This window comes from Ruditapes philippinarum, unplaced genomic scaffold, assembly GCF_026571515.1.
Source record: "Ruditapes philippinarum isolate M1 unplaced genomic scaffold, ASM2657151v2 ctg358_1_1_1_1, whole genome shotgun sequence".
In the NCBI taxonomy this organism is placed as follows: domain Eukaryota; kingdom Metazoa; phylum Mollusca; class Bivalvia; order Venerida; family Veneridae; genus Ruditapes; species Ruditapes philippinarum.
In genome coordinates, this window is record NW_026866557.1 from 534,010 (window position 1) to 554,434 (window position 20,425).

General features: G+C 33.1%; 2 protein-coding genes across 2 annotated transcripts; both read right to left on the bottom strand.

Moving 5' to 3' along the window:
- Positions 1–443: 443 nt before the first annotated feature.
- Positions 444–4,611, bottom strand: LOC132732887 (E3 ubiquitin-protein ligase XIAP-like). Its single transcript, XM_060719417.1, has 5 exons — positions 3,633–4,611; positions 3,103–3,296; positions 2,510–2,732; positions 1,735–1,932; positions 444–1,591 (listed from the first exon to the last, which is right to left on the bottom strand). The coding sequence occupies exons 1-5, from the start codon at positions 4,606–4,608 to the stop codon at positions 1,395–1,397; spliced, it is 1,788 nt and encodes a 595-aa protein (XP_060575400.1). The 5' UTR covers positions 4,609–4,611; the 3' UTR covers positions 444–1,394.
- Positions 4,612–9,832: 5,221 nt separating this feature from the next.
- On the bottom strand, positions 9,833–14,457 carry LOC132732900 (baculoviral IAP repeat-containing protein 7-B-like). The gene is made up of 5 exons (XM_060719429.1): positions 14,122–14,457; positions 13,524–13,717; positions 13,116–13,311; positions 12,171–12,353; positions 9,833–11,697 (listed from the first exon to the last, which is right to left on the bottom strand). The coding sequence occupies exons 2-5, from the start codon at positions 13,713–13,715 to the stop codon at positions 11,501–11,503; spliced, it is 768 nt and encodes a 255-aa protein (XP_060575412.1). The 5' UTR covers positions 13,716–13,717; positions 14,122–14,457; the 3' UTR covers positions 9,833–11,500.
- Positions 14,458–20,425: the final 5,968 nt, after the last annotated feature.

The following is a 20,425-nucleotide window of genomic DNA, read 5'->3' on the forward strand; positions in this document are numbered from 1 at the left end:
TCGTCCATTCATTTGTTTGTTTGTCAATAAATGGTATACATGTATATGTATATAAATGTATACGTCAATAAATTATCCATCTATCTATATGTATTGTATTGCTTTTAGCTTTCAGGACATAGAATTATCAATGAAAAGAAAAACAATTTATTTGAACTCGTAACACTTGAATTCTATATTAATACGTGCCTTATAATTGTACATTCATTTGGTATGAAACTTTAAAAAAATCTGCATTTTAACATTTTATTTGACATACTGCTTACAACTACGTGTCATTTTATTTTCAATTTTCCCTTTGTTTGTTTTATACTCTGAAAACTTTTGTTTGTTTTTGTAATTTTAGGCTAAGTTGAGAAGTGTTTGATTTTTTCTTATTTTACCAAACCATAATAATTCGCATTTATAAATGCGTTTGATAATACATGTATAAATTACGGAAGTAGGTAGGAAAAAAACAATAATTTATTTACATAAATAACTGAAACAAATCTTACATGTTCGTTGAAATATTTACAAACAGACAAGCATATTACTCTCTGTCCTTCACGTGTAATGTTACGTGTGCGAAGCAAGTATCAATTTGTAAAAACCCTGCTGTAGAGTTTTCGAGCACGAATACAGTATCTTCTACGCCCCCTAACACCGGGTTAAACACTGTTTAATCTTCATCATCTCATGTCAATCAACAAATTGTCCTCATTCTGTTTTCTGTAGTTGTGATCAATCGATGCTTTTCGCCCCTTTCCGGCAAACTTCGGATACAGATCTTTTGTGATCGCCGAGTTGTTCCGAATGCCATTGTCGTAAATTGCAGAATGATATCAGCAAGAGTCAAACTTGCCAAGCACCAAATGGAGTTTTAATAATGTTAAGTTGGAGCGTTACTCCCTCCCATTAACTTTGGAATAGTTTGGTGAGTTAATTTAGGCTTACTGTTGGAAACACTGATTGGTGAATGTTATTTTAGTACATGTCTATTGTTGCTTTTTTCTGCATTACTAAGTTTACATTTTTTTAAATATTATATTGAAATAAAATAGAAAATCAAATTTTACTGCTAGAACTACTTTTGTCAACACTATTTTCAAAGACTTTTAAATTGGAACAATTGGAGCTTCTGCAAAAGCGGTTTAAGCGTAAATAGCCAAAGTCTCTGGGCTAGAACAACGGGGAGGGTATTGTATAGCAAACATTCGTCTATCAAAAGTCGCTTTACTCCTTTGATTCAAACAAATATTTCAATCTAAATCGTTATTAAACCAACCCTATAAAAGCCTAATGAAATTTACGGTCCGTTAACAATCATCAAATGACGAGTACTTGCAAATTTCTTTAATAAAATAGTATACATCTTTCTGCAGCCGAAAAAACACAGCAGATGTGTATGTCAATCATGTCATGTATGTTTTCACACGACCTTCTATCAATTTCCTACAGATGGCACATTTCCGGATATGCGGTGCGCATGTCTCGCAAGAAACCACGTGACCACATGGGATAAATACTATATTTGATTCTTTTTCCATGCATATTTTGCAAGTCAGCTGGTCCACCAGTCTTTCATTTTCCTCTTTTAATGCCGACGGATCTGTAAAAATATTTATATGTTTAAAATAGTTCATAATTATATGGTTATCTAAAATGTAAGATTTCAACAATTCATACGATTTTACATGATTTTACTTTACGGAATTAGTATAAAAAAGCAACATCAGATTTTCCTCTTATTACCTAATTCGGATGGCATATTTTTTGTTGTATTTTTCGTTTCAATGCTAGATTCTTCCTCTTTGCTTCTTCCCACTGGCTCGGATGTTGATTCAACTGTATTTAAAGACTCCTTTACTTGTTCTTGGTCACGTGCTGTGGAATTTTGGAGCAAATCGTCTAATACTCTAGATGCAGACGACTCTGTTACGTCAGTGATTTCTACAAATATATATAAAAATAGTTGGAGATAAATTTACATTAAACCTTACCCTCCTGAATTAACTTAATGGAGTTGTCTGCTTCTGAACTTGGAAGAGGTCATGTTTAGTTAATAGCTTTTCCAATATCAAATTAGCGAATTTTCTCTTTTTAGATTTGTCAGATTTAATGTATGTATAGGTCGATCGTACTACATTGTATATTGGTATGTTTCAAATATAAGTATATATTCATGTTCTTTCATAATTTACTCAAGCTTCCGTGCAAATAATCAAACCCTGCGCTGCCACAAGATGTTTCATTGCATATACTCATCATATGAAGGATCGAGCCAACAATAATACTCGAGTTATTGATTCGTACTTAAGCGGGAAATTTGAGAAGTTTAATGTAAACCTAATTGACACTAAAGTTAAAACTACCGCAAGCTATTTTATACGCACATAAAACTGGGAAAACCCTGGGAAATTCCAACTGTAAAACAGAAAGGATAGGTTATTTCCATACCATAAATAAAAATATCGTTAGTTCTATAAAAGATGAGCAGTGTTTAATTTGGACATGCATGCTTATTTACCAATTCTTTTGAAACTATTTCGGATGCTCTCCTCACTAAACCCCATTTGACCAAGCGTCTGTTCGAATGATTTCAATGCCGGTGATTTTTCTACCATAACTGGTTCTTTCAATTCTTTGTCAGGAATGGCAATGTTGATATCGGCTGATGAATCATCGTGGTGTCCGGGAGCCAACCTCTCTGATGCTCTTAGTTCCTCTAGTCCGGAGACAATATTAGTTTGCTAAATTAAACAAGATTTATAGTTATTTCTTAAGTAATTTTTTATCTAGAAACGAAGTTTTATATAAGAAGCATTTAAGAAGGTCACTTTACTAATTAATAAACCATTTAGTGCATCTTATTTATTCCATAGAACTGTTGCTGTGTTTAGGTTTGTTCACTCGACACCGGTAAAATTACCATATGGGCGAGGAAACGATAGAATCTAAGTCATAGTTTCATTTTTATACGCGAATGCTTCACATGGTGAATATCATAATGGGGACTGAAGTCTAACGTAAATTTCCATTTTAAAATACAGTGTAGGTAATTCGGTAGGTTAGAGGATTGGCATTTATGATTTGTAAATTTTTATAAAATTTTACAATTACAGGTATCGTTCGTCTCTCTTCATCGGCGTCAATTCTGACGTCACTGTGGTGCCTTATAAACTCCAATCCCTTTTGCTCTCTCAGAAAAGCGCAGTGATTAAACCATTTGGCATGTTGCTCCCAGGGTACGTCGTAAAATTCCCAGTTTCTAAGTCCGCCACCACACGAGAAGCATTTGACGCAGTCTCCTAAACCTGGTCAATAATTGATATCATGTAACATATTGTTTGATTTTTAACAATAGACATGACTTGTTCACATTTTTACTCACATGTTATTTATTAATAACAATAACCGACTGAACATAATCACTATTTTTTATACGATAACACTATCAAAACTATATATAAATCTAATTCATGTTTATTCTTATAGATTATAAATAAATATATACCAAAGGTAAGCAAACGTGAACGATATTTATAACTAACTTGAAATCGTTTCCGAAAAATAAGGTCTGTTATACAAATGCCTGCTTTTTTCTTTTCAAGTTGTAAAGAAAGCATGCACTGTAATGCAGTGATATATACCTATGTAAAAGAATCCAGCCGTTGCAAGCTGTTCATGTTCTTTCACATCTCGACAAGGCCAGTCTTTGAACGACTCTAACCTTGAGTTATAGCTGTAGAAATCGGGATGCTTGTGAAGCTGTGACTGAACTAATGTGGCCCCGCTTGGCGCAGATGAGCGTCCGTCACTTTGTATGTTGACATTTCCAATCCCAAAGCTGTTGTTGTAACCACCCGTGGCACCTTCGCTGTCTTCTGTGTGTATCCTCACATTTGTTTCATCAATTCCTCTAACATGAAGACAATTTCGTGAATAACGTGCATGAACTTCTGAAACGGAATCGCCTTCTTTCCAACCTCGGTATACGAGCCCACACGAAAAACACGTGACACTGTCTTCAGACCCGTTATAGTAGAATCCATTCGACGCCAGGCGCGTTGGCATCATAGGTGAATCATTTGGAAATGTTTGAAATGTCTCATATCTTTTCCATTCATATCTCATTAACATTGACCTACTGCTTCCAGTGTCCATTTCTTTAAAACATCTCTCCAGTGACGACGGAAACAACCAGCATTGTTGCCGTACCACAAAATCCAGCGGTATTTCCCTCGAATGATGGCCATACTTGCAATATGAATATTTTTTCAAAGAGAAGTTTTCTCGAAAAAGCTCCTTTCTGTCCGACAAAAAGCTTGGGTTCAGTACCAGTTTTCGATTGGTATGAGAAGTATTTATAGAGTTCATAAACATCCAAATGGTAAATATGTACATACACAAAATCAAACATATACTTAATAAAAGAGATCTTTGTTTTCTTCCATATCTGCAATTCCTTAGCAACTGTTCTGAAAATGCCCAAAACATGGCGCCAATTGGATTCACTTCTGCAGGAAGACGTACCTTGTCAACAACGGACATGATATATAGGATCATAACACCGTAAAATGTTAAACACAGGACCAACTTCGAGAACATTTTAAATCCCAATGTCATTAAACACTAGTTCTACATGAGTTCAACAAACGTTTTGGTTTTCCAAATTTTATGCTTCCGTAATAATAAGGATAATTATATCTTTATACATAAAGTTTATACAAAAACAATAATGTTTCATATCCAGTGTGTCTTTCTGAGAAAGAAAACAACAAGGACACATAGGGATAAAGTATAATGACATTGAAACAACATGTTCAATATGTGTAATTTCTAGAATAAGATAACTCAATATGTTTTTTTAACTGAATTATCAAAGTATTTGACTCATTCATATTCTTTCGACCGACACTCGACTCTTATTTACATCAACATAATTATGTTGTGTATTTTTCGTTAAAACATTTAAGATTGTCAACATTATATTGCCAATATGAAAATGTGTCTCTAATATAATTTGTTTAGGTCTAGTGCATAATATAATATCTATGCGTGACATTGATATCTTATTTTGTATATTATTGATGTCTTACCGCATGGTTTGTTCTTACTAACCTATTATACTATAGGACACAAGAGAGAATAGTGTTCATTTTTTTTTTTTTTTTTTTTTTTTTTTTTTTTTGCTGATTTCCATCTTTCATATAATATTTCGCTAGCAACATTAACATTTTCCCAGGGTATCGCATTGTAGCATGGCCAGCGATTGGGTGAAAAAAGTGCAGGGAAAACCGTATGATTCAATTTATACATGAGGTGATTGAATGAAAATGGGGTATTTTTAAGTATAAAAACTAATTTAGAAAGTAATACTGCATTGTTTTCTGAAGAAAATGAAATATTTCATGAGTCTCTATGATAATTTTGACTTGGATATTTGCATTTATAAAAAGTGTATGTCAGTCCTGTGATCAGCAGAAAATTCCAATGAAATGGGGGTAATCCTCTTGAAGTCATTTTGCATAAACAATGGTTGGCTACTCCTATATAACATGAACATTTTTATGTGTCAGGCATATCATTCTACTAGAAAAATCACCTCTTTAACATATTTTTAGGTAGGATTAGGGACCATTTCTTATAATGTAAGTCTATGGGAATATCAATGTGAATGTCTGACCTAGATACGGAAGTACATGTACATGTTTATCTCAGATTCGAAATACCAGTTTCCTAGCTCCGGAAGTATATGAAGGAGTTATAATTATTAAGAATGAATTTAATAGTTTCCTAGTAAAGGGAGTATACCAACGCTTGGCAATAACATTTTACGCTACGGAAGTATATCTAAGAATCAATACATAGAGGATATTCAAGATTTATTTTCATCTAGTGCTATGAAATAGGATCATTTTTTAAACCATCCGATGAAATTGAATCCTATATTTATAAAAAAAAAAATTATGTTTATTATAAATTGTTTTACCTTGCGATTTAAAAATTTCTGTATCTTAATATAGATGCAAGTAGTCCGGGAAACCACCAGTGAAAATACGGAAAATATGTTTCACTGCAGTGAAAAATAAATGTGTACAGTGAAAAAAACGGAAAATGAAAATATGCTATTTATTTCATCGATATTTTTCATTGAAAAGTATATAATAAATCCTTTCACTTGCTACGAAAGCATATCAAAGTTTAAATATAGCATTTTCCTAGCTACGGTTCAGTTTGACATTTTCCTAACTACGGAGGTAAATCTCAAGTTCAGTTTGACATTTTCCAAGCACGAATGTCATAGTTTCCTAGCTAAGTAATTATCGAAACATTCATTTCCACTCTGAATTCAATAGCTGTAAGCACTAAATCTTGCCCTTCACCGAATAACAAGATGCTAAACACGTAATATTTTCTCCGGACATATATCTCTTCCGTAAAAATCTGGATAAAGTTTGATCCCTCGGAAGCATTAATCAATATCAAAATTACACGAAAAATGTAGACTCGGTTTGATTGAGTCTGTACATGGGTCTGTACATGAGAGATTATGAAATAGTGAATCATCCCTCACGCCCCATCCGTAGCACCCGGTTTAGCGGTACTCAATTTTCAACCCTTTAAAGTGTAGGAACCATTGATCCCGAAGGAACAGAAAAATATAACAACACTAACGTGAAGTATTTAATGCGCTTTCAAACACATTTGTTTTTCCTTTGGTTCTGCTTATCACCTTATTATTTATTTGGTGCTTATTTTGGGAGTGATTAATAAGGTTATGAGATATAAAACATATGTGGTGTTGGTGGTGGCACACACTTTTTTTCCCGTCCTTCAACGTCATTTCTTAAGAACAGTGGAATTCAGAACTGACGAGATCGGTTTATATTTTCCCATTTTTGCATGGATGGCCGTTTCAATATAAAAAAGTCACATAATTATTAAAAATAATACTGTTTAATGTTAGATAAATATGTACATAAACATGACTAATGCTAAAACGCACTAGCAAAGTATAATTATGTATCACAGTGTGAAATTCCTATGTATTGTGTACATAAGATATAAAACAAATCATCTTATGTAAGCCTTTAAAATAAACTATGTAATAATGTTACAACAAAAGAATTATGTTCTGTATGAACTAATTTTGATAACGTCAGAAGCAATAATACATATTTCCATCGATTAGATCAATAAGAAAATGAGAGGTTAGAACGTTATATTGATCATGATGAATATTTCATTAAAAATATTGATTTATTTTACGAAACACGTCAGCAAACTAACGTTTTAACAGTTATTATATGGTTAAAAGGGTGGTTGGCAGCATAAAAATAAATCATAATATCGTAATCACTTGCTGGGTTTTCCCAATCTAAAAATAGAACCAGACACATGCGCATAAAAAGGGTTTTCAGATTACACTTTAACTATTTTTCTTTGCACAACGTTCATGCAGCCCTTGAATGTCGTTTTTACGTGCAAATCCCCACCCCCATCCCCTATGGAGGTGAATATCCGCTAAAAGTATATGTATCATATCAGAATGTTATAAATCAATGTATGTTTCATACATATTATGTTTTTCCTTCTATGTATACAAGAATGCAAATTTTCAAATGTATGCCGATGTAAGGAATAGTAATGAAGATTGTTAATGCAAAAATTGCATCAATGACAAACTATAATGTAGATGTTAATATCAAATACATGCTTTATAATAGTGTCATAATATTAGCCGTTTATGTTTTATGACATATGCAAAGTGAAAACTGTTTGTATATTTTGTATATATTGTTAATAAAATATGTTCTATGTGATGATTAAAATTCAAGGCTTACGTACGAATGTTATTAATATAAATTTTCGGAAATGATTCCTGGCCTCTTCAAACAATAGAGACATGTGGATACATTACATAATGGGAAAAGTTTTCTAGTTATTATATTATATCTATTGCATTTTATGTCAAATCAAATAAAACATTCATGTTTGCTTGCTGTGTCCATTTGTTAAATTGAAGAACGATAACACTAGCCTTATTCACAAATAACAACGGATACCCAAAGAATACATTATGCTGTATGAATTGCCCGGTATATTTATTTAAACTTAATTAAATTGCAATGTTAAACAATCCTATCATTTTCTTTTATCATCAAATTGAATTTAATGACAAGTTTCTCGTGGAACGTTAAACGTTTCTTAATATGTATTATTAAACACTAACCTATACATAATGCAAACTAGCCCGTTTATTTGCTTTAAATGTCTGAAATCGGAAAATTAGTACGTGTGCTTGCGATACCATAGAAGCTCTTGAATATTTCAGAATGCAGTCTCGGTTTTAGGAATATTCTACAAGAAGATTATCACACCATCTGATATACCTCAGAATTTCGGGTACCCTCCACTAAATTTCCATGGTATCTTAAAGTAACAGCAAAGTTATCTATAAAAATATTACTTAAATCGAGTAATATTCTCTTTGACAATATGTAAAAAGTCACGTGGGTTGCTACCGAAGTAGAGGTGTTAAAATTTAATTGTAATGCATCTTTTGTTAGCCATTGAAATAATAAAGTACTACAGGACTTTCAAAAACATGGCGCTATGGTGCAGTGGTAACACTGTCTGCCTACCAATCAAGGGGTCGTGAGTTCGATCCCCCGCTACTCCACTAAAAGAATGAAATGACTACGAGACTGACGAAAACCAGAACATAGAACTCTATAGACTAAACGAATAGAAGATACAAACAAAGACTTAATGGTTAAAATACAGATACAGGTTAAACTGACCAGATTTCAATTCATCTAAAAGATGGCAAAAGAAATACAAATCCGACAGAAACATTCTACAATATTCCTACAATATATTGAATGGAACATACGTCAATACACTAACAGAAAAGAGAAAATAGCGAAACAGGCGGCAAAAGAAATACAAATCCGACAGGAGCATTCTACAATATTCCTACAATATATTGAAGGGAACATACGTCAATACACTAAACGAAATAAGACCATGAGACATAATGCAATTAGACACAAAGACTAAAATGGAAAAGGAAATGAGGACCGATAACAGAAGACAAATAAACAAATAATTGACAATAGTTCATCCAACAATGGAAAAGACAATAAAAGTCAGACCCATAAAGACGTATAGACAACAAGAACGGACAACAAGACATATACCGTGAAGGACTGATAAAAGAAATGTCACAAGACAGACACGATATAAGGAATCAATAGACCTATAAAAGGGTCTTCACATGGCGTATAGCGACTCAAAGCACCAGGGGGAAAAAATGGAACAAACAATAAGAAACACCAATAAGTTGAATTTCTCGTGACAAAAGAAACACAATAACATCAACGATACAGACAAGAAAAAAGAAAAATCACAAGATTTAACAAACAAATAGAAGAACTAACGGAACATTTCAGGACAGATAACAACGGAAAAGACTTAACTTAACAGAATAGCAAACAATGGACAAGAAAAAAAATCGCAAATGAAACTTAAAAATGCTAAGAAACTTTCTCATATGTGAAAAACATGTAGTCCACAGAATTGAGTCAGTACACGAGTCAAGAAACTTAAACACAATGAATAGACAGACAACGTCCGGCCGAACAGAACTACATTCAACGGAACAAAAGACACATACAAAGAAGTTTAATGGAACAGGAAATTAAACGTACAACACATACAAATAAAAACTTAAATAAAGAACCAAAAAGAACTAAAATAAATGACTAGACGAAGCATATTATTCATGCATAATGTTGTTGCGGGAAAAGGCTAGACTTATCGTTCTTCAATCAAACAAATGAACACAACAAGCACACATAAATTTTTATTTGATTTAACATAAAATATAATAAATGTATTATAATTATTAGAAAACATTTGCTATTTCCAATATATGCATGTAATGTATTCGTCTGACCGGACAGGCAAAAATTTCCTTAAATTTTAGTCAACAACATTCGTAAGCATTGGATTTTAATAATCATATAAAGCATATTTTATTAACAAAATTTACAAACAGTTTTCACTTTGCATAAACGGCTAATAATTTGACACTATTATAAAGCATGATTGGATATTTACTTCACAAAAGCTTGTCATTGATAATATTTCTGCATTAACAATTTTCATTACTATTCCTTACAATGGCATACATTTGAAAATTTGCATTCTTGTATATAAATCAATATTCATAGAGGAAAAATCTTATTTGTATGAATAAGAATGCAATACATTGATTAATAACATTCAGATATACTTTAGGCGGATATTCACTTACATAATTTATCGGCTCAGCATGTTCACACATATAAAATGTTTGTTTGCTGGTTTTTTTGTGTTGTTGTTCTTTGTTTTGTTTTTTTTATGTTTGTTTTTGTTTGTTTGTTTTTGTTTTTTTGTTTTTTATGCTTTTATTATTTTTTTCTTCTTTTTTTTTCTTAATTATTAGACAAATTATAGGAAAGACAATTTGTTCATTAAAAGCTTATCAAAAACGGAAAAACATTTTATAAAAATGTATACAATACAAACAATACAAAAAGCGATTGTATATAGTATGTATAACAATAAATGATTTCAACATAAATACATGTATAAATATATCATTATCAATCTGTAATTTAGTTAATATAATTACATTATCAAAGGCGTTTATGTAGTTAATTTACATTTAGTACACCATCGAGAATAATGCAAAATAATGTTTGGTTTTGATAAGCTATATCTTTAAAATATACAGTGTATGGTGCCCTTTCTATACTTACAAGTCAACTTATTTGGTTCATAAATATCTATTCAAGGTACAAGAATATTATTTCCAAAATACATTTTGGGATGGGGCATTATACTAATATAGCTTTAAGAGTACGTTTTCCCTGCTCATTTGAATTAGGACAAAATCAAAGGTTTTTTAAAGGAGGAAAATATCGATAAGATATATAGATCTTTAAAGAAAATTGTATGTGGACTAGATACGTCTTTTTATGTATAAAATAACTATATATATATTTGTATAAAACAGGCAATAACAATCTCGTAAATGTGCACCGAAAAATGTTAATACATTGAATATTAAAGATAAAAGTAAATACATATTCGATTTAATGTTAAAAAATAGCCAACCGATATGTCTAAAAAAAAAGGTTCATTCATTATGGATAAACTCTCAATAGAAAAATAGATAATTAATTTAGAAAAAAAAACTTTTCTCGAGTTAAATGAATGTACAAAAGGAAAAGTATCTGACAAATTTCTTATAAGCGTTACATAAAGAGTTACATACTTCTAAGGAATATGCATCTGACATATGCCTATGCAACACTCATTTAAAACGAAATAAGAAAACGTTTGGCACGAAAAAAAACATATGATAATTTTAAATCTTATAAAATTAAAACAATATCAAAAGCAATTATTAACAACAGTAGACATGAACTTTAAGACATAAGCGCCTTGACGTGACATTTTAACATTATGACATAAACGCCTTAACACGACCTTTAATCAGCACTCTGCAAACGGCACATTTCCGGATATGTGGGGCACATTTCTCACACGAGACCATGTGGCCGCACGGGATAAAGACCACGTTAGAATCGCTATCCATGCAAATTTTACATAGCAGCTGGCTCTTTAGTTTCGTATTTTCCTCTTGTAATACATCAGAATCTGAAAATATCATGTTTCAATAAAATTTTGTGTCGTCTGCTTAAAATTAAATATCTGAATTCATTTTTAATCATTTTATTGGGGGGGGGGGGGGGTCTTTTTACAGTATGTACAGTGTGCTTTGATACGAATGTAGTTTGAAAAGTTTGAAAATATCTTATTTCCAATGCTTATTTAAATATCTGTAGAGTCTTTTCTAAATCAACAGAACATATGAGTATTTCAATGCGATAGCTAGGGTGAAATGACGTCATTTCCTTTTTTGTAGCATATGTAGACCTGCAATTGTTTGCTACAAACCATCGACCGGAATTCATTTAAAATCAAAAAGGAAACTATATGCAGTCTTTATCAAGACATACCATTCACTGAGACAAAATGGTGAGATATAGTAGAAAATTATCTGAAAAGTTGGTATGAAGGAAATAAATTCGAACAACTTATTAAGAAATGATTTCAAAAACAAAAATTACCGTTTGGTAAATTTCCGTTATCAGTTTCTTTGTTTGTTTGAGTGTTATCGATTGAAACACTTTTAGTTGTTAGACTTCTTTCTTCTGTCTTGTTAACATCAAGTGGTTCATGGTTTTCCAACAAATTTTCAGCATTATCAATAAGGTTTGTGATTACAAATTCTGTCGTTAAAATCTGATGATCTGAAAGGACGAGAATTATAATATTAAACAATCTACTAATGTATCTATAAATGAGCCGCGCCATGACAAAACCAACATAATCCGTTTGCGACCAGCATGGATCCAGACCAGCCTGCGCATCCGCGCAGTCTGATCAGGATCCATGCTGTTCGCTATCGGTTTCTCTACTTGTTATAGAGTTTGTAAGCGAACAACATGGATCCTGATCAGACTGCGCGGATGCGCAGGCTGGTCTTGATCCATGCTGGTCGCATACCCATTATGTTGGTTTTGTCGTGGCGCGTCTCAAATATACATGATGGTGACCGGAGTAGTAGTTATACATGTAGGCTGCATCGCCTGCAGATGAGCAAAGAAAGATTAAAAAAATACAAAGATAAAACTTTAGGAAAAAGGTATGTATGGAATAAGGAATGTTTGATAACACAATATCCCATATAAAACTTTTGTATGTTATCCGGGCTTTATTGAATATGTCTACATGTTTAAGGGCTTAAAAATCATGTTTGACACGTTTAAAAAGTTAAGTGACCAAAATAACTGATTTTTAGAAAATATTTTACTTGTTCATTTGGTGATATTCTTGTTTTTTAACAATGTCACTTTTCATGAAATATGAAAGCGCGAATATTTATGACATCTAAATTCTTTTTTATATAAGAGAGGTTTAAACCTAAATTATTTTTTCTACCTTCTTTTTTATCGTAGTGTTATTTTTAGCATACATAAGATATTTCCTGTGCTATAGATTATATTACATGCCTATATCTTTAAGTCGGTTTATTTCTTGTCTTATTCGTTCAGAAGAATATGAAAGGCCCATTTCATTCAGTTGCTCCTTTATGTTGCTTGTGATCCTTCTTTCAAACTCATTTTTATCACCATTTTGATCAGTTGGATGATTTGTGAGAATTTTATCTTCTTCTAAGGTTTTTAACATTTCTGCTCCAGATATGATCTGAAAAGTAAATCAAATGTTAGTTAAATTTAGCGCGTTCCAATTAGTAAACTTAAGGTTTCCCAAGTAGAAGTAAAAATAAAATAAAGTGTATCATTAGGGGAATTATGAAATCCTTAGAATGAACAATCCTATAATCCGGCAATGTATCTTACATTTAAAAATAGTAACGCTCTAAAGTGAAAACTTAGATAAACCACTGATTAACTTACTTTTTCTTTTGGAAGTTCATCGTTAGACTCTACTTGAAGTTCTTGATACTGCCGTACAAACTCAAGTCCCTTTTCCTCAATCAGAAATCTGCACCATGGGAACCACCTCGCGTGCTCCTCCCACGGACTATCACCGTACTCCCAGTTTCGCAGCCCGCCCCCACATGAAAAACACCTGACACAATCATGCATGCCTGTAATTGTTAAAACTGTATTAGTATTATACAAAGAAAATAAATTACAACGAGAAACTGAAAGGAATAACTTCATAGAAAATAAATGTTCGTTTTGTGTAATGATTCCAAATAACTCACAATCATAGAATATTTTGAAGATACAGTTGAAGGTCATTTAATTCTTTAGCAAAACTGCACCTATGTTTATAATTGGTATAACAGTTATACTGGATGTTAGTTTAGACATATTTAGAAAAGCTCTATTGCGAAACAAGTGCTTGCAACTAATATAAATCCCTTTTAATTTCGGTTCCCGGATCTAACCGGTAATGGTGTCATATGAAGGCACGTGGTCGTGGCCCAATTATTCCTTGAACCCACAATGCCCGAGTTGGTAAAATGTTTGGTAAATATGATTATACCGACAAAGAAGAATCCTGCACTGGCTAGAACAATCGGTTCTATTATTTCTGCACTTGTCCATCCATCAAAAGAATCCAGTCGGATTTGAACTGTTTTATAATTCGGGTATTTGTGAGTAATGGACCTTGAAGTTGTAGACGCCGTATTGCTAGTTGACACTGCCTGGAAAGAGTGTTGAGTATATACGTTTGCACTCTCCTCAAAACTTGCTCCGCCAGTAGCCCCATCTGTTTGATAACCATGATTGCCTGTAGCAGCTTCTGATATTGGATTAATTGGCACATTTGAATGACTGGTACCGTTCACAAAGTCACAATTTGGAGAAAGAAACTTGTTCGGAGTTTGGACATCCCTTCTTGCCACCCGTGTTTAAAAATGACAAGAAAAACATTCAAATGTTTTTGATCCGTTAAGAAGAAAACCCCTTTGACCCCCAGTCATTTGGGCCCCTGGAACCATTGGAAAAAACTTTAAAATTTTTCAATCGACCCCATTCAAAATTCATGCAGTCTTCTTTCCTTGTAGTCTCCGATTGGTTAAGATATTTTCCAAGCGAAGAAGGAAAAGTCCAACATTCCTGTACTGGCATTCTTGTGAACTCTCGAAGAAAGGAAAGATGTGGGTCAAGGTTTCCCTTACTAAAAGACTTTAACACGTCGTCCCCGGTGTATGATTGATAGTGTCTATACTTTGAGGAAGTGTTCAGAACCGCCGGTATATAAAAAGTTATGAAGAGAAGCATACTCATGTTTGATAATTGTTCATTTTTCAACTTTGAATATTCTTTCGGTTGTAGTTTATAACTGACAGATTGATTAAATCCAAACGATAACTCCGAAGAAATCATTTCATCGAGAATAAGCCAACACGTAACTTTTCTTGCTCGAAACAAAATAAAACAGAGGAGAAAGACGAGAAATCCAAGTAGTCGTTGAGACATTTTATTTCATTTAACAATTTATACGTGATCTTGAACCGTACGAGTACGAGTGACATAAGTTTCTTAAAATTGGTAAACCCAAATTGATATACATGAACTACATAGTTAAATGTAAAAAAGGTATACACTAAATGTATGTATCAAATTACGCTTAACGTCAGGTTATCGTAGAGCAGTTTATTAATCACCGCATATGTAGCTTAAACAGTATAAAGTTATATTTTATCGTTTTTAAAAAACAAAACAGTTCACTACCTTATCATGTACACATTTATCAGAATATGTTATTTGGTGTACAAATGTATATAAATGTGTTTATAATCCTCAGAATAATTTGATCAATACATAACGTTAAACATCATACTGAGTGAAATTTAATTTGACTTGAAGATGAAACATGGGAATTACTTTTTGACATACATAAAGGTTCGAACCCCGTCCAGGGGTAAGCTGTTGACAATTTTACACTCATAACTATGTGCTGGTTAAGCTTCAAGTTTCCTGCAATAAAGAACTAAAATAAATTTTGTATTGATTGCATATAAAATAAAAATTATCATAATACTTATTTCTTTAGTATAAACAATTTTGCAAAGACTAAAAATTACGCACCCAATGATGTAAAAAAATTAAAAAAAGTGTGTGAACGTTTTAAAAAACCCAAACCCAAATAGAAACTTTAACATTTTAATTTAGTTTTCTTTTTAGATTTTCAAATTTTTTAATCTAATAAACCAAAAATTAGACGAAAAGGGACAAAAATTTTCTATTTTTCTAAATCATTTTTTGCCCGCGTACCCCGACAGGGTTTTTAAGAAAAGTACATATTTTAACCTTTTTTTGAAACCCAAATTTTGGACGAGGGAATGACCCCTCAGCAAAACAAAAACCAAATACCTTTTTATAACTCTTTTCTTTATTTATTATTTTTATAATACTTATTATCCCCCCACCAAAAAGGGTGTTGGTGGGGGGGGGGGGCTATAAGGGAATTCGTTTTGTCGCGTCGGTCGGCCCCGCCTTTTGGGTTCCGCATCTTTAAATCTTTGTCCGCTCAAATAGACCCTTATCCCAAATTGGGAAGGGTTTTTCTTAAAAATTTTGGCTCAAATTCACCTCAAAAAAGGGGAATTTGCAAACCCATTTTGGCCCCAATTTTAAAGGGTTAAAATTTAAAAACAATCAAAAAATTAGAACAGTATTTCGTGTCCGTTTCTGTAATTTCCAAACACAAAGGGGGAAAAGATTTTTTTAAAAATTGGGGCTAAAATTGTTTAAACCCCCAACAAGGTAAGGTCAAAAACCCTTTGTTACCCTTTTTTCCCCCCGGCTTAAGGTCAAGGCCCACACTTAAAAGGTCAAAAATTTGACTTAAAAAAACTTTTTTTTAAACCCCATTTTTTTGGAAATTTTTTTTAAAACCCCTGCAAGGTATTTGCTTGAAACTTAAAAGGAATATGTGAGGTGTCACAATAATCTGTATTGCATTTTGACAAAAAGTTGTGCCCCTTTTTTTTACAAGTCCAATCAATACTAGTCCATATGTCGTGTCCTCTCTATTAATTCTATACTAATGGAAGGATTTTCTTCCAACTTGACTCAAATGTTCACCCTAACTGGGGAATGTGCAGAACCCATCTTACCCTTGGTGCCAGCTTAAGATGAAGGTCAAAAATTGACTTAGAAAATGTTCTGAAATTTTAACATGTACTTGAATATTTCTAAAACTAGAAACAGATAATCATTTGAAACTTCAAATATATACGAAGTGTCGCAAGTAAGATATTGCAGGTCAAGTTTCATAACAAAAACAAGTGTGGGGGATAACTTTGTATTGTATTTTGACAAAGTTAAGTCATTTTTTTATGTCTTTAAATTTATTTACTATAATATTTCTTAAACTAGAACAGATATTTTATTTGAAACTTAAATTTTTATATGAAGGGTTACAAGAAAAGCTCAAAATGACGAAAATTCTAAAAATTTCCATTGAATTTTTGGCACAAAGTTTTTCCCCCCTTTAAAGGCATAGAAAATTTTTTATATAACCAAAAAATATTTAAATTTTTTCTGAAATTTAGAACAGATATTCATTTTAAAAATATATAATATATAAGGGTCCAAAAGCACATTATCAAATTTTTTCCCACTTTTAAATTTAAATTTTTTGACAAAAATTATGCCTTTTTTTTTAACTTCCTGTTTGGGGGTTTTTTTTAATTTGCTTTTATTTTTTGTAACTTTTTTCAAAAACAGTTTTTGAAAATTTTTTTATTTAAATACTATCACCTGTACAATTTGTCTTCTTTTTCACCAGAGATAATTTAACTTTATGTATTTGTGCCACTAAAGTTATTCCCTTAACCACCTTTCCAAGTCGTCTTCTGTCAAGAACATTGGTGGGGGTATGAATCGCGATAGCGATAGTTCTAGTAATTCATGTTTATTTTGTTATTAATTTGTATGAATGTTTTTTTAATATCTGAAAGGAGCGTTTGTCAAAACACTAAAACGTATTTGTTATAGGACCACAGCGTCATTGACAAATGGACTAATTGATGATGTTGTTTTGTTTGTGTGTTTCTATATATTGTTTAGAAGGCCACATTTAAAATTAAGATATAATATCATTGGAATTCCCTTTAAACATTTAACTAAAAACTGCAGATGTATAAAAGTTGCCCCATACTTCATCTCTCTTCTTGTTTTATTTTTATATATTTCGGGATCATTGAACATTTAATGTCTTTTAGTGTTGATTATTAGATACCGCTTAGGTCGGTGCTAGACGGGAGTCATGTTGCATTTTTCATTTTCCTTTCGAAATATTCAGTATAACCAAATCTGTCATTTGAGTTTTATTGCTCTAGAGGGATCTACCTACCTACCTACCCATCCATTCATCAATCCATCCATGTGTTCGTTCGTTCGTTCGTTCGTTCATTCATTCATTCAATCAATTTTTGGCCACGTTATTTCTAATGCAGGCGTCACCCTGTCCCGAATTTGGCATAAGATGGACACATGAAAAAGGAAATGTTCAAATTCGGATCTGATCGGAATAACATCGGGCCATTCGTGAGGGCATCTTTTACCATCTTAGATCCCCGGCAAAATTTTCAGGCTCCGGCAGCTACTTCGTGAGCGCTCGCAAAATCTTTGGCATGCCGAAAAAAAAAGGCAGCAGCATTGCTTATTTTTATACACCTTAGAAAACATGATGAGCAACTCCTACAGGGCAACCTTGGGTGGCATGATAAAGTTTAATTAAATATGATAAACAAGATCGACAAGGAAAGGCGGCGTTCAATGAACACAACCCCCACACGACCCAGCATCAAGAACTAGTGGCAAGGAACCCAGGAGGACCCCAAACAAAAACTGGACAGAGCGCAAGGCAGAGCACGGAGGGCTAATCACTAAAATGATATATAAGATTAAATAATAGTAACCGACAAGGAAATCAAAGAAAACAAATAAATGATTAATTAATAGGCCCACAAGAAAGGGCACATGGGAAGGGGGTAAGAGATTCGGTGAAAGGGGGGCGCAAAATAAAAGAAATAAAACAAGGGGCAAAAGGGAAGATACTTACCGTAGACGAGAATTCAACAAGGGGCACAGACAAATATGTCACCAAAGCAGTATGTAACAACAAAGACATACATCTGAGGAACACAGAGGGGCGCCGCCTTGGAACGGTCAGTAGCATTAGTACTGCTGGGGAGTTTAAACCGGTTAATGGTGCACCAAACCTCACTCTTAACCCCACCAGGTTCCTATAAACGAGACAGGGTAAGTAAAATGAATCCCCGACAAGTGAAAGTCTAACAGTTGTTATGGTTATAAAAGGTGAACACTGAAATGATCATGTAGAAACATATAAAAGAAAACCCTTTGATCATAACAAAAGTACTCAATGTCTTAAAGGAAGACAGAGCAACAAGAAAATCACCTAAAAGGGCCCAACGAAGCAAGACAGAAGACGAACATTAAGGCAATTCAGTCCCAAAAGGCTTTAAGAACTGTCCATCATTGAGTCTCGCCACTAAGCATGTGGTAGGATCATAACCCCTTTTAATAAAAAGTTTAATAATTTAAGTAAAGACAACAGAAAAATTACAATGACCAAAGATCATACGAACTTTGTTAATTACAGCCCATTAAAAATCAGGCTGGCTAATCCCTTGTCGCAGAAGTGTTTTAAAATCACTTTTGAAATTTGAGATTAAATCAAAGTTACGATTGTAAAGTTTTGTAAAATATTTACGTAATTTATAATCGCTGTAGCTCTGTTTGAGTATCTTTTGCTCGTTAAAATCCTTTATGTTGCTGCAAGCTCTTGCAAATCTAATTAACTGAGATACATATACCCCGTAAGATGTTGCATGCGGTACGTCTCCATCTAAATGTAGATACTTTACTATACCAAAATCATCTCTTTTATCATAGATTTTCGTGTGAATAGAATTGTTTTTGATAGTAATATGAAGATCCAAAATAAAGTTTAAACCTAGTTTAGCTCCCAATATTATCTGCCATTGAAATTTTCCGCGGTTGACCGAAGGTTTTATACCACCTGGAGGTCACATGACGCCTTCGTAACCACGTACAAACGCACCGTACTCAAAATACCGTACGACGTCGTGCCCCTTTCCCGTGAACTCCGCGTGTCCTGCGGGTAAACTATTTGGTAAAAATTTGCATCTTTGAGGTAACTTCGTGTGTGGATCTGATGCGATCGCGTGACCTTCGGTAGGAATCGTGTGTGGACAGATGCGATCGCGTGACCTTCTTTAGGAATCGTACTTGCTTCGGCTGTTGAGGTGCTGTCGACCAATTTCGGGACCATCTTCGCACGAAATTTCAAATTCCAAATTCGTGTGCCTATCTGGTGTCAATTTCGGGACACTGTGACGCCTGCATTAGGCACATTCATTAATCTTCATTTTAATAATGTGTAACATTGGTGAACAATGATTAGATAGACATTGCTAACAGATTATTACTCTGGAGATAGTGTTTTGATACATTGTCCATGTACACTATCAGAGCTATGTTCTACTTAATCTACTATTTTAGCTTAACACTTTTGCACCGAAATCTGAGTAGAACATTACAATTATTTTGCATGCAATATCTAGGTCTCCTACCAGCTTATGTGTGCTTTAACAAATAAAATATTATTATCATGTGTTTGATATAAAATCATCAACGCCAGTTTATGATCTTTTAATTACAAACTACATGAGTGAATTTCTGATAAAAAAATAGTGTAATCTACTCATCTGTATACCAAGTTTCATCAATCTGGTTTGAACATTTTAAGTGGTGGTGGCGGGGTTGGCAGTTTACCCTCCGGA